The sequence below is a fragment of the Trichosurus vulpecula genome, chromosome 5 (assembly GCF_011100635.1).
Source record: "Trichosurus vulpecula isolate mTriVul1 chromosome 5, mTriVul1.pri, whole genome shotgun sequence".
NCBI classification, from domain to species: Eukaryota; Metazoa; Chordata; class Mammalia; order Diprotodontia; family Phalangeridae; genus Trichosurus; species Trichosurus vulpecula.
Window position 1 is genome coordinate 268,503,233 of NC_050577.1, and position 14,787 is coordinate 268,518,019.

A 14,787-nucleotide genomic window follows, 5' to 3' on the forward strand; every position below is an offset into this window, starting at 1 on the left:
GGTGATTGATGGATTTTTTTTTCTATTTCTACTTCCCTGCCTTGTTCTAATGCTTCAGGACAATTTTCTTTAATTATTTCTTGTATTATTGTATCAAGATTCTTTTTTTTATTATAACTTTCAGTTGGTCTGATTATTTTTATATTTTCTTTTCTTGATCTGTTCTCCAAATCTGTTGTTTTTCTTATAAGTTGTTTTACTTTCTCTTCTATTATTTCATTATTCATATTTTGTTTAATTATTTCTCCATCTCTTATAATTTCACTGGCTTCACTTTGCCTAATTTTAATTGTCAAGGTGTCATTTTCCTCCTTAAGATCCTGGATCTCCTTTTCTAATTGGTTGCCTTTCCTGTCATAACTTTCTTATTTTTCTAGGATTATTTTTATTTTTTTAATTTTTTTCCTCCATCTCTGTCATTTGATTTTTAAAGCCTTTTAAAAGATCTTCTATAAATTCTCTTTGGGCAGGTGACCATTGGACATTACTCTCTGGGGGTTTCTTTACTTCAATATCCTCTTCTGAAGATGAACCCCGGTCATCTCTATTCCCATAGTATCTTTCTATGGTTGGATTCTTTCTCCTTTACTTGTATATTTTTTGTGGTAATAGCTTGATTTTTGTAACCACCTCTAGCCCTAGGTAAATGGTGCCTCTTGCCCCAGATCTTCAGTTCTTCCCTCTAGCCTGGAACCAAAGCCAAATCACCAACTTCTTCTAACTGCCCACGGACAGGGGCTTTCTTCCCCACTGCTTTTACAGTAACCGGGGGTATGCTAGTTCCTTCTCTGCCCCACTGCTTTTTGCAGCACAGCTGGGTCTGGCATTTCTTGTCAACAGAGGTTCCCTCAATCTTCCTGGGCTCAAATGCCCAACTCACCTCAGTATTCCTGGATGAAAAGTTCCTATGGCTGTGGCTGAGGCAGCCTCTCAAATCAACTAAACCCAGGACTTGCTACTTGTTGTTAAAATGGAACCTAGCCTGGAGGTGTTTACTCTTCTCAGGGACTAAATCTCATCTTGGGATTTTTCTGATCTTTTCAATTTCTCCCAGGAAGACTCCAGTTGTGGCCTTATTCTTCTTTGAAAACACCCACACTTTCAGCACCCTAAAGTGCTATTTCCACTCTTTTGTGGGGGAAAATCTTGAGAGCTTGGAATTTTCTGACCTACTCCACCATCTTCCCAGAATCCTCTCCCCAAAGTATGCTTTTTTAAAACTTCTTTCATTTTTTCTTGTTTTTTTTTTTTGTGTTTTCTTTTACAAAATGACTAACAGGAAATATTTTTTTGTGTGGTTGCACATGTATAACCTATTTCAAATACAGTGCCTTCTCAAGGAGGGGGGAAAGGAGGAAAGGAGGGAAAGAATTTGCAACTCGAAGGTGGAGCTGCCACCACTATGGGGGCCATCACTGAGCCTTCTGTCCCAGAGCTGCCTCCTGCGGGTTTGGCAGGGAAGGTGCTGGTGGTGGGCAGGTCCCTAATTGGTGATTCCCTGGGGGACCCTGAAGCCATAAAGTAGGAAAAACCACAGATGTGAATGAAACACCACTCTTACTGGATTTTCAATTACATTCACCATGGGACTACAAATTTCTGATCAGACACAAATGGTGATAAACAAGTTGCCTGAAAAATTTACCAAACGCACCTCTATGTTTTGAGAAAGTGGTTCTCTTCCCTATGAGGAATTTCTGGGGAGAGTAGCTGAACTGAATCATGTAACTGCAAAAGTGGCTTCTGGCCAAGAAAAGCACCTTCTGTTTGAGGTACAGCCAGGATCGGATTCCTCTGCCTTTTGGAAGGTGCTTAGATAGGTGCTATGTACCAAGATTAACAAAATCAGTGGAATTGTAGAAGCTTCAAGAATCATGAATTTGTATCAGTTTATCCAGCTTTATAAAGATATCACAAGTCAAGCAGCACAGGTGCTGGCACAAGTCCCTACTATCTCCAAAGGAACTCCCCAAAGCTTGTTATCGGTATCTTCCTGTCAGGTCAGCATTTGGATGGGAAGACTGAAGCAGCTGACTGATGAGAAGGAATGTTATATTTGCATGGATGGGCGAGTCGACCTCATTCTGCCCTGTGCCCACAGCTTTTGTCAGAAGTGCATTGATAATTGGAGTGATCAACACAGGAACTGTCCTATCTGTCACCTACAGATGAGTGAGGTCAATGATTCTTGGGTTGTATCTGATGCACCTACTGAAGATGACATGTGAAAATCATTTAATATCAATTTAATAACTTCAGTGAGGGCCAGAGCCTAAACTAATAATCAACCAAAAGGAGAGCCTTAGCCTAAGCCTCTTTGTTCTCTGAGTTTACTCAGAGAATACCTCTTCCTACCTCAATAAGCCCAGATGAGGCTGACTTAAGAGCATTCTTCCCTCTGGTCATGGCCATTAAGGATGAGACCCTTAACCCAAGACACTATCTTGAATAATGGCACTTTTTTTATCTTAATATTTTATAGACATATACTATGTTATGGTATGTTAATGGTAAAGAAAATACAGGTGTCCTGGATTGTAATTTCAATTGACACTTAGTCAACTCTCTTATCTTCTTGTACTTACAATCCTATCCAATTAAGAAATTTCTTTCTTATGCTGTGATTAAACATACATGGAGATCATAAATTTGAGTGACACAGACATGCTGAGCTGGGATTGTTCTAAAAATGTATTTAAGCTTTCTCATTCTTTTGTTCAGATAGTCAGAACTGATGCTCTGGCTTTTTGTATGTACAAATACGCTAGCTTTGCTAGCTTTAATGGAATAAACAGTATGAATTTACATATCACCTAGCCAGTTTGCCTCTTTTAACCAAACTTGCAGGTTGACACATAGCTAACTATATACTTAACATGGCTGATGAGGCAGGGTAGCCTCACATGCCATGAAACTGGGGACTTTTCTTGGTAACTTGGGTTGGAAATACCATTTAGGGATGGAGTAGAGTATAGACATCAATGTCATGGACAAATGAAAATTGATTCCTCCCTTCATCCCATCTCTATTTTTGCCACTCTTTCCCACAATTTATTCCATCCCTTTTGATAAATTTTGTGAATCTTTGTTTTATTTTAATAGAAATCTAAATTATTGCTTTAAATCTTTATAGGTATCCCAGTAAGTCTGTGGTGTTCACTGAGAATGCTTTAGCTGCTAGTTAGAGAAGCATCATTTGGAGAAACTTCTGAACACTGGGTTGGGGTAGGCATGTTAGGTTTTGATCAATCTTGAGTGTTCAGTAGTCATAGCTTTCTGACACAAACTGAATCCAATTTAAAACAACTGAAAACAGAAAACAAATCCAAGAACTCCTTACTACTAAGCTATTCATTTTACTGGAATTTAAGGGGTTGTTATTGCCCTCTGCTGGTTAATTGTGACTCTATTAATGATCACTGCATGAAGTAACCACAAATGCTTCCTACTCAAGCAGTTTGATTCAGAGATAATAGATGACAAATCTTATATATTTCAAAGGGAATAAGAAAACTAGAGCTTCTGAAAATATTTTTGTTGACAAATATTTTGGGGGGAACTGACTGTGCTCTGCTTGATGGTTTCTAACACCCCTTGTGCAAAATCCTGGGGTTTGATAGGGACATTTTTCTTAAAAGAAAAGCTCCAAATTCTATATTTTCAAACTACGTACTGGAAACAAATCTCTACTAAATGACAAATTATGCAGTATTGACTATGGTGCTTTTTAGTTTCATGATTGGGTAGCATCTTCCTGAGACTGCAGAATGCTCACACTTAGGAGGTTTGAAAACTTTTCCTTTTAAGGACAAGAAACCACTGCTGTTGCTTCTCCCTCATAAGTGTAGGACCTTCCTGAAACAGAGAGGAAGTTCCCACTACTTGGATTAAAATATTCAGAAACAAAGGAATAAGAATGCAGTTATAGGCAGTGTCCTGATAGCATTTCAACCTCCTTTGTGAAAGAGGAAAATGTTCAGAAAGAAAATCATTTGGTTTATCTTGACTCTGAACATTCAGCACTCATGAAAGTTTTCTTTAAAAGCAAATGTATTGAATCCTCCAAGGAAGCCATTCTGACATGTTTAGTTAAAGTCACAAACATACAAATTCCTGTAAGCACTGGGGCAGATGATTTATGTTGCTATTTCAGGGAGTGGTTGTAGGATTGCATGGGTAAATAGAAGGTTCTTCAAGTTTTTTAGCAAGTGTTCAAATAAAGTTAATGATCCATTTGTAGAAAAAAAAGATTATGCAACTCAAAATTTTAGAAAGGTAAAAAATGTTTTAACATGTAACTTTAAAAGAATAAAATATTTATTTAAAAACACAACAACATGAAAGACCTGAAGTAAGGAGGTTAAGTTACTACCCTTACTACCTCTGTGACCATTGACAGTGATGAGGGCACAGTCTCTAGGAACCCCCTTGAATCTGGAATACAGTCTCTGGGAGCCCCCTTGAATTCTCCTTGAATCTTCCAACTAGATCTGGCCTTCACCTAAGACCATAAGCCTTACATTATCATTAGGCCAAAATCTCTACCTAGTCTTGCCCTTTATTGTCCAGCTACTTTCCCACCCTTGATACTATCAATATCCATGCCTTCAGCTACTTCCTACCCTTAATCCCATTCTCTTGGTTCCTGGAGTCTGACCTCATCTCATCCTCCTTTAAAACCCCTCCTCTAGTCACCCCAGACCAACCCTCAATCCCTCCTACAATCTTTGGGTATATAATCTCCATCTTGCCTCCATGAAGGCACTCAGATTCAATCTAAATTGTGAAAACAGGTCAGATTCAATCTAGCTCAGTAGATTGAATCTGGCCCACTTGTGAAAACAGGCATCACAAAGAGTGGGATTTCTTAAGACAACCTATTATTGTGAATCCTTAATAAGCTTTGTCTTTTCCCTTGGCTTAGAAGGCTTGAGTCAAATTCTTTCAGCAGGACCTGGTGTGTAGGTATTTTGGGGTCTTGAGCACCCCTAGAAACGTATGGTTCCCTACCATCATCATTTTGCTTAGACCTCTTCCGCAGGTCACCTCAACTCGCAGAGTCTCTCTTTATAAGAGACAATGTTCATGCAAACTACATCATGGAGTTGTCATGACACATTAGTGTTGTGAAGCTTACGGAACTATTTCATTGTGAGCTATTTTAATGGTGTCTGGGAAGATTACCTACACTTTCTGCACTTCTAATTACTCAATTAAAAATAGAAAGAATAATCCTTGAAAACAGAATATCAATTGGCAGTATTACATTGAGTACCTTTGAACTACTTGGATTAAAAAAAGAAAAATCAATTACACAAATCCAGGAGAGGATTTGCTGACCAGACAGCAATTCATGTTATCAAGATGTGGTGGTTTTAGGGAAGCATAAGCTAAATAAGAGCATTTTGAGGCATTTATTACTTAAAGTAAGAAGAGAAAAAGAAGAAAACTGGGCAGTTTTCATAAGAGCACTTTCTTATTTGACTCTCTTAAATAGTAGTGAGAGCTAATGGGTTAATATTATCAGAGGATGCCTTGCAGCCACTAAAAAGCAGTTGTATTAACTTAGTCTCCCAAAGTAGTATTTTGTTCAAATCTGGCCTCAGATACATCCTAGCTGCATGATCCTGAACAAGTCACTTAATCCTGTTTGCCTCAGTTTCTCATCTGTAAAATTATCTATAGAAGGAAATGGAAAAATCACTTCAGTATCTTTGACAAGAAAACCTCAAACAGGGTCACAATAAAAATGTTGCATAGACTCATGTCTTTCCTGCATTCAGTCTTGATGTCATTTTAGAAATGTGACTTCTTAATTGGAAACAGTTCACTAATTCATTAATTTGTAACCCTGAAAGAAATACTATTTAAAATATACAACTGAAAATGACAGACATCATAATAAAACTGAAGAAGAAAAATAGATTTTTTTTAAAAGTACAAACTGAATAAAAATAAATATAAATAAAATAAATATCAAACACCTGACTAGACCCTACCGCTAAGAAAAGAGTTAATATTCTGAAAAGGCATTAACTTTTTCAATATGTTAATTTATAACAAGACAACACGCATTTAAATGGGAATACAACTTAAACAAATAATTACATTTCCTAGATTATAAGGCCCCAGGGATTCCAATTTACCTAAAAATAAGACAAATCAAGAGCAGTTGCTTAAAAAAGCTTTCAGAAAATTGGATCAAATTTTGCCCCAGCTATTCCACGATATATTGTTATGTTCTTCTACTTTCTAATACAACACAGGCTTAGGAGTTGGGCAGGATGTGATTGGGAATGTGTGATTCAGTTCAGATTTCCTTAACTTTCTCAAAAGTTGATTGATACTCTTATCAAATTATACTTTCAGGAATTTTCCGGACTTCACAGGCTTACAGGAAATAGACAAGTCCTTTGGGGTTGTTTGGGAACTTTCTCCAAAGAGCACTCAAGGGAAGTTAGTTTTTTATGATCTTAAAGGGATTATGCACATGTTTCATTTGCTAATGTTTTCACTGGTGGGAGTAATGGATAGGTTTGAAGTACTTGTCAAAACGTCTGACTTCCTTTCCCCTCTGTAAAATGGGGAAGTTGATATTCTGGAGATCTCAGAGATAAGCCTAAGTTTAGATCCATTATTTTTCAGTAGCAAATAATACCAAAGAAAAACTTAAAAATCCTTACTAGAAATCAATAAAATAATTTCATCAGTATCTACGAGAAATGATTAATTTTTATATTCTCTCTAGAAATAGAAAACTTTCTGCTTATTGAATTAAAAATAATTGGAAGAAATAAAGGAATATATAGAAAAATAGGAAGCAAGGAAAGGTCACTTTCTGATCTTTCTTCAAAGCACATACAAACAAGAACAATCACTTTTGGTTGAGCTTTCTTTGCTAGAAATATTATCCCTCAGTTTCCATCTCTCCATAAATAGTATATATTATGGATATATTTCATATTATATATATATATGTGTATCTATATAGATATATATAGATACACACACATATATAATGTATATATATATATATATATATAAATTTGGATTTTTAATCCCATGAACATAAATTGCACTTTCATCTAGAGATGGATGAGCATCTGAGTTAAAAGATCCCAAGATCAAGTTTATCTCTACATGTATTCCAATACCATTAGACTTTCAACTCCTTGAGAGCAAGGACTGGTTTGCGTCTTTCTCTGAGAGTCATGTACATGTAGACTCCATAGAAGTCAATCACCACATACACTGGGCTTGTAATTATCTGTTTTTATATGAAACAACCCTGAAGCACCAGAAGAATGTGAAGACCTTGGTCCAAGGTGAGGATTTTTTACCTAGAGAAGAAATTTGTGACAATTATATTTTCTCCTCCATCATTATGTCACATAGGGCATTTACTAGCTGAACCAGATTCCATGATTCTTTACAAGATTTATGTGTGGATGAGGGATTAATGGTGATTTGAATTCCATGGAGTATTCAATAGAAAAGTGAAATGATGTTGCATGCAGCAACTGTGTCTCTCAAATGTAGTGTGAAAAAAAAAGTTAAATTGTACCCAGGTTAATGTTATTGTTTCTTTACACATTCCTCTGAGACAAAGCCAAAGCACTATTAGGCCTCTGGTCCCAGAGGACTTCAGCAAGAGTTAAAATGCTACCGTCTCCCATTCTACTGAGCTGTTTGTGCTTAGAGGCCTCAAGAGAGGAGGAAAGAGATAGAATCAAAAAGACATTTACATTCTGCATGCAGGTATGCATGATATTCATTTCTAAAGGCAAAACTCAATGCTTAGAGAGCTATCAAAAGGGGGTTGTGGGCAGCAAATGATGGTTTCTTTTTGTATACTGTCAATGAATGCCCTTTGGGTCTTATCCTGATAAGCTGAAATGAGCATCAAGTTACATTTTAATTATCTAAAGATAATTTTTATTTCAACCATTTATTTTACATTATGATAAAGATATCAACAGACCATCCTGAAAGCTGAGCCTTGTTACACTGATTTCTGACATACTTTTTAATCAATTAATTAAACAACACTTAACTGTTCTTACTGTATACTATATTAGGTAATATTAATAAATATTTAGCATCAGGAACTAGTTTGCATAGTTCGTAGCCCAGTGCATGGCTCTAGGAAGCAGCTTTGTTCCATTATTTATGTGTGTGTGTGTTTGTACATGCATATATGAATACACTTATCCTCTTATCAAACAATTCTTGGTTGCCTCTGTAGATGTCAAGCTCTGAGCCAGAAATGAAGGAAAACCAGACTGTCTGCACCAAATTCTCCTTTGTGGCTTTCTCCTCTCTCGGTGAGCTACAACCCATGCTCTTTGTGGTATTCTTAGCCATATACACATTCACTGTGGTAGGAAACCTGGTGATCATCTGTCTGATCTGGGTGAGCCCTACCCTCCACACTCCCATGTATTTCTTCCTGGCAAATCTATCCTTTCTGGAGATGTGCTATATCACTAGTGTGGTGCCTCAGATGCTGGTGCACCTGTTGGTGGAGCCCAAGACAATGAGTGTGGCATGTTGTGCAGCTCAGATGTATGTCTTCACCATCCTGGGGCTGACAGAGTGCTGCCTGCTGGCAGCCATGGCTTATGATCGCTTTGTTGCTATCTGCTACCCATTACACTACACATTACTGATGAACCCTAGGGTGTGCTTGCAATTGGCTGCAGTCTCCTGGACAACAGGAGTGGTTGTGGAGTCAGCCCAGACCACCTGGATCTTTACTCTCCCCTTCTGTGGCACAGGACAAATCCAGCACTTTTTTTGTGACATCATGCCTGTGGTGCAACTGGCCTGTGTGGACACCTCCCACAATGAGATCGTGCTCTTTTCTGTTTCTGTGCTCTTCATTATGAGCCCCTGCCTGCTCATTCTCTGCTCCTATGCCCGCATTCTCATTTCCATTTTGAGAATGCCCTCTGCTGCTGGCAGGCGCAAAGCTTTCTCTACTTGTTCCTCCCATCTTCTGGTTGTCTCTCTCTTCTATGGCACAGCCCTCTTTACCTACCTTCAACCCAAGGCTGCCCATACTCCAGACACAGACAAAGCAACTGCCCTCATGTACACAGTAGTCACCCCTGCACTCAACCCAGTCATCTATACCCTAAGAAACAAAGAAGTGAAAGGAGCCTTTTGGAGAATAGCCAGGAGGCATCCTCTTAGCCAAGCTGCATAAACTTGACCTTGGGGCAAAGACAATAATTAGTAAAAACAAACAAGCAAACAAACCCAAAACAAAAAGATTTGTCCTAACAGTTTGACTGTATGTCTCTGCTCTCATCAATTCAGGTATGGTAGAAATGTGGATTCTTTTCTTTGATATCCTTCTCTCCATACTGGTAAGTAAGAGAGCAGAGTAGCATGCCTGGTTGTTCTTGCTATAGGATCTGGTGATGTATTTCATAGGAACATTTTGGGATGTTGGTAAGAAGATTCCTCCTCAGATATGGATTGGAGAAGAGTTGAGAAAGGTAGTTGGTAGATTCTATCCATGACAATTGGTAAATTAGTGTTTTTGCTTGAAGGTCTTTATTAGTAAACCTCATTACCATAAGCAGTACCTTTGGATTGTTTTTATTCTACAGCTATTCCTTGAACTGAGTTAAAATCTGCCTCTCTGTAAATTTCTGCCACTGGGTTGGCCCTGTGCTTTTTAACGTTTTATAGTTTCTTTTATAAGAGCTTGGATAAGCACAATCTTCGAATATGCAGAAGACACAAAGATGAGGATAGCTGATGTACTGCATGATAGAATCAGGATCCAAAAAGATCTTGATGGCTTGAGTATTGAGGTGAATCTACTAAGATGAAATTCAGTAAAAAAAACTCTTACATTGGGCATACGAATAGTGGTTTTTTTTTTTTTTCTGAAAAAGATGGATCACCCATGTGATGAAGAAGTCAGAAAAACAATAGTGATTATGGTCTACATTAATGGTGAGAGCTTCCAAGCAAAAGGAAGTGGTAGTTCTATGGTCCACTCACCTTGCCATTCTCAGATGATTCTGAATCTTAGCATTCCTGACACTATTTTTACAACACTGGGTCATGTTTTTAAATTAATGCTTTGTTACCTGTACTTGCTTCCGTCTTCTATACATTTCTTTTGGGGATTTAAGTTTCGTTTACTAGTTCCTTCTATGTCCACACCTACGTTGTAAGACAAATCCTATTTTTAATTCTCATTGTAATTGCTTCAGTCTTCATAACTTCATTGTTAAACATCTTTCGTCCTTCCTGGTCTGACTTCCTCTTTTGTATTTTTGTCCATGGTAGCCTACTTATCTTTCCTCTAAATCCTTTGAATTCTGGTTCCTTAAAATCTATATATGTGTCAGAATATGCCTGAATTTCTGCTTCTTTATCACAAACTCCAGAGTTCCCATCATTTCCAAACCAGCAACCAGTTCTTTTCTGTTAGTGAAAAATCAAATTGAGAAAAGAATTTCCCCTTGTTGATTCCCCTAAGTTTGAAGGAATAAATGAACAATTAAGCAAATCAAGACATTATTGGTTGCTCACCTTTAACAGAGAGAATTTTAGCAGATGCCTGTACCTCTAAAGGACCCCCTTAGCTTCTATATTATGCTTCTGCTTGTGATAGGGACTGATGAGCAGACATTAGCATGCTTAGGTGATGTGATTGCCTACATGGATGAGGCAGACAAGGCTGCTTGCAGAGAGCCATGATGACAAGTAATAGATTTGTTAAAGAGAGGTAGAGCATATGTATAAATTCTGTAATTTTTTCCAGTTTGCTAGCGAAATGATGAAAAGTAACCTCTTTGAGTGGTCATGGGACCAGAATTGAAGTCTTTTTTATGGCATTAGGCTCTTGGTGAAGGAACTTAGTGGACTTGTTGGACTGGAGAAAGAGAATGGGCTACTGAGGGACTCTGGATAGGGGTGGATCACAACCCTCTCTCACCCCCTGTTGTCGTGAAGCTGAGAGTACTTTGTCATGCTGTAACTTAATGTCTCTGTTAAGTCCATTCTTTCCTGTTTCTAGGAAAAGGATATTAGAGATGATTCAATGACATATTGTTATGTTTTTCTCCCTTCTGGTACAACAGTGGCTTAGGAGATGAGCAGTATGTGATTGGGGATGTGTGGCTCAGTTCAAACTTTCTTTACTTTTCCAAATATTGAATACTCTTATGAAATTATACTTTCAGTGATTTTCCAGACTTTCCAGGCTTACAGGCAATAGAAAAGTGCTTTGAGGTTTGCTTGGAGACTTTCACCAAAGAGCATTCAAGGTTAGTTAATTTGTGAGGATCTTAAAGAGATTACCATGTGTTTCATTTGGTAATGTTTCCATCAGTGGGGGGTAATGAGCAATTTTGAACTCCTTGTTCAAACATCTAGCTTCCTCTCCCCTCTGTCAAATGGGGAAGCTGAGATTCTGGAAACCTCAGAGATAACCCTGCTCTTGGCTCCATTCTTTTTTTTTTTTTTAGCAGCAAATAATACCAAACAAAAAGATAAGAAGAAATACTGGAGTATATAGATGTAGGAAGCAAGAGAAGGTAGTCCCTGATTTTCAAAACATGTATAAACATTTCTTATGGTTAAGCTTCTGCAATGCTAGAAGTACGATCCTTCAGCTTCCATCTCTCATAATTCATGTATCTTATGGGCTAGTTTAAATTTGTAAGGCAGCTAGATTGTGGAGTGGGTGGAGTACCAGCCTTGGAATTAGGAGACCTGAGTTAAAATCCAGACTCAGACACTTACTAGCTGTGTGACCTTGGGCAAGTCACATAACTATGTTCCCCTCCCATGTTGATTTCTTTTTAAAACTAGGTAAAAGAGGCTTTTCTTTGCCACATTTTTTACCTAGCCTTAATCACTGAATCTGCATTGTCTCAGTTAGACTTAGACTTGGGAAAGACATCAGCTTAGAATGAAGAAAAACAACCTGTAAGAAGAACAGGTTGCCCCATGGGGGACAGAGCTGGCCAGTTCCATTTGGGCCATGCAGCTCCTTTCTCCTCTCCTCCCCTCCCTTCCCCTCCTCTCTCCTCTCCCTCTGTCTACATGGGGTATAATACCCTTACCTGTGGGTTCTCTGCCCAAAGGAATATACGTTTTTGTTGCTGAAACCTCAAAAGATATCTTGGGGTTTACAGGCTAGATTTCTTTCTTAAGGACCGTGCCTTAAACCCAGATCACTCTGGCTGTCATTGATTGGCCAATAATAAGCCTCAACCCAAGGCCCACCTGGTCATTGTTTGGGCCTCGATGGCTCAGAGTGAATATAAATGGCAACTATTTCTGTTTTGACCAGAAACCCTAGACAGATTTTTTTTTTTACTAGATGAAAAAGGCCATTGTTTGCCTCATTTCTTGCCTAGCCTTAATCACTGAATGGTTGTTGCCTCAGTCAAACTAAGACCTGGGAAAGACCTTAGCTTAAAAAGATCATACTGATCTGTATCTTGCCATAGGGCCCAGATGGCTCCAGAGGAGAAAGTGAGGCTGGAGACTTTGCACAGCCTTCTTTCCCTTAAATCCAATTCACTTGCAAGTCATGGCATCACCTCCCTAATGCCATGGTCCTCTTCAAGAAGAAAGGGTGAACAAAAACAACAATAGTCAAAATGACTTATTCACTCAGAGTTTTCCTTAAAATAATATTGCTGTTATGTTATGCAATGCTCTCTTGGTTCTGCTCATTTTCCTCTTCATTATTTCATGCAAGTCTATCCATTATTTTTAAGATCATCCTGCTCATCATTTCTTATAGCACTATAGTACATCACAATCATATACCACAACTTGTTCAGCCATTCTCTAATTGATGGTCATCCCCATAATTGATAAGCAAAAAGACTTAAGGTTTTGGGATAAGAATTCATATTTGGTAAAACTTGTTGGGAGAACTGCAAAGGAGTCTGGCAGAAATCAGGCATAGACCAGTATCTTATACCATTTATGAAGAGAAGGTCAAAATGGATATATAACCTAGATATAAAGAGAGATGTTACAGGAAAATTTGAAGACTATAGAATATGTTACCTATCAGACTTATGGATATTCAAACAATTTATGAATAAACAAGAGATAGAGAGCATGGTGAGATGTAAAATGGATAATTTTGATTACATTAAATTAAAAAGGTTTTGTAGAAATAAAACAAATGAAGCAAGAGCAGAAGGAAATGAGAAAAATGGGGGAGGGGAGGTTTATAGATAGATTCTCAGTTAAAGGTCTCATATCTCAAACATGTAAAGAACTTTGTCAAATTTATAAGACAGATATTTTGATGATGTTTTCTATGTCAAGGATTTTTAGGATCCAGCTGTGATTCTATGCATAGGAATATACTGGAGCCAGGAATGTTGGAATCTGGCAAAACAATTATTAAATTATCAGTGTGAGCAGTCATACCTTGGAAATTGACAAACACTACAAATCAGCCCTTGATTTATTGTTTTATTGATTGTTTATGCTTAATAAAATGATGGATAAAATGTTAATAAGACAGACTTAAAAGCGTGTGGTATATCTATTTTTTTCCCAAAAGAAAGCCCATTTTGAAACATTTACCACCACACACCCAGTCTTCAACCTCACTTTGCTAGTGTAAAAATGCTACAGTACCAGATCTTCTTTTCAAGGTCAGCCCAGGATGATAGACCTAGAAGATGTTGAAATGATGAATTACCTATTGGGTCATAAAGGAACAGGTCATTAATGGAGTAGGCATGATTGGAAGATAATATGAGTGTTTGTCGAGAAAGACAAAACCTGATCCCTGACAATTTCCTTGAAGATTGAGGAGTGTGGAAAACAAGGTGTCAAAGAGTGCTAGTATTATGCTCAGAATAATTACTGATTTTGTTAGAGAGTTGGCATGAGTGCGCAGAAACTGAGAGATAGTGTCATGTATAGACAGGTGGCATATGGGAATCTCTTGTAGTTAGTAAGATATTGCCATTTGTCCTAGAATATGCTATATATTGTGAGAATATGGGAGAGAGTGGTAAAGGTGGTTACCTCCAGCCAAACATCTAGCTAATGAAATGGAACTGGTCCCAGTTCCAATGCTCATGGAGGGTTGTAGAATCTGTGAACAATGACGATCGGTCTTAACAGATATGAGGACTAAATTTTATATTCTGAGCACTCGACAGTCTTTACATAGGAAAAAAGAGAAATGTACATGAAGGGGCAATGAGGTTAAAGAGACCTACGTCCAGAATGTGAGAGTGTGTGTGGCCAGAGAATATTCAGGAAGGGGCAAACATGCTAGGTAACTGTAACCAGGTGATACAATGTTCAAGATCAAGGGAACAAGGCACAAGGAAGGCTGGAAGTACAATTCATTCTGAGTTTTGCAGCTAGCCAGTCCAACATTGATGCCTTGTGAAATGTCTTTTTGGACCCTTCTCATTGTCACCTGCACATTCAACCAAATTCTGAAATCTTATTTGACCATAATCTATTGGCCTTTCACCTCTTCTTCTTCCTTCCTTTACATAACCCTTCTCTTCATCCACATTGTGACCTGTAATCCCTTTATCCTTCAATTCTTCCTCAGACCATATCCCCTGCATTAGTCATTCTCTCTTTGCCCCATCTTAACTCTTTGGTGAATCAATTCAACTCTACACTCTCCTCATCTCTTGTATACTTTCCCCTCCTACCCTCCCATGTCATCACCAATTATGCCTAGTGAAGCCTCAATCTTGGATCATCACTCCCTCACATTTATTCCTATAAACATGTTGCTGAACAAAGGGGAAGAAA

At 38.0% G+C, this 14,787-nt stretch overlaps 1 protein-coding gene and 1 pseudogene across 1 annotated transcript; both read left to right on the top strand.

The window, feature by feature from the left end:
- Positions 1-1,583: 1,583 nt before the first annotated feature.
- Positions 1,584-2,912, top strand: LOC118852431 (annotated as a pseudogene).
- A 4,785-nt stretch (positions 2,913-7,697) lies between these two features.
- Positions 7,698-9,208, top strand: LOC118849567 (olfactory receptor 10C1-like). Its single transcript, XM_036758456.1, has 2 exons — positions 7,698-7,754; positions 8,246-9,208. The coding sequence occupies exon 2, from the start codon at positions 8,246-8,248 to the stop codon at positions 9,206-9,208; it is 963 nt and encodes a 320-aa protein (XP_036614351.1). The 5' UTR covers positions 7,698-7,754.
- Positions 9,209-14,787: the final 5,579 nt, after the last annotated feature.

Bases quoted from the DNA above. Each gene is read 5' to 3' on its own strand.
- LOC118849567 (XM_036758456.1), top strand. From the start codon at position 8,246: ATGTCAAGCTCTGAGCCAGAAATGAAGGAAAACCAGACTGTCTGCACC.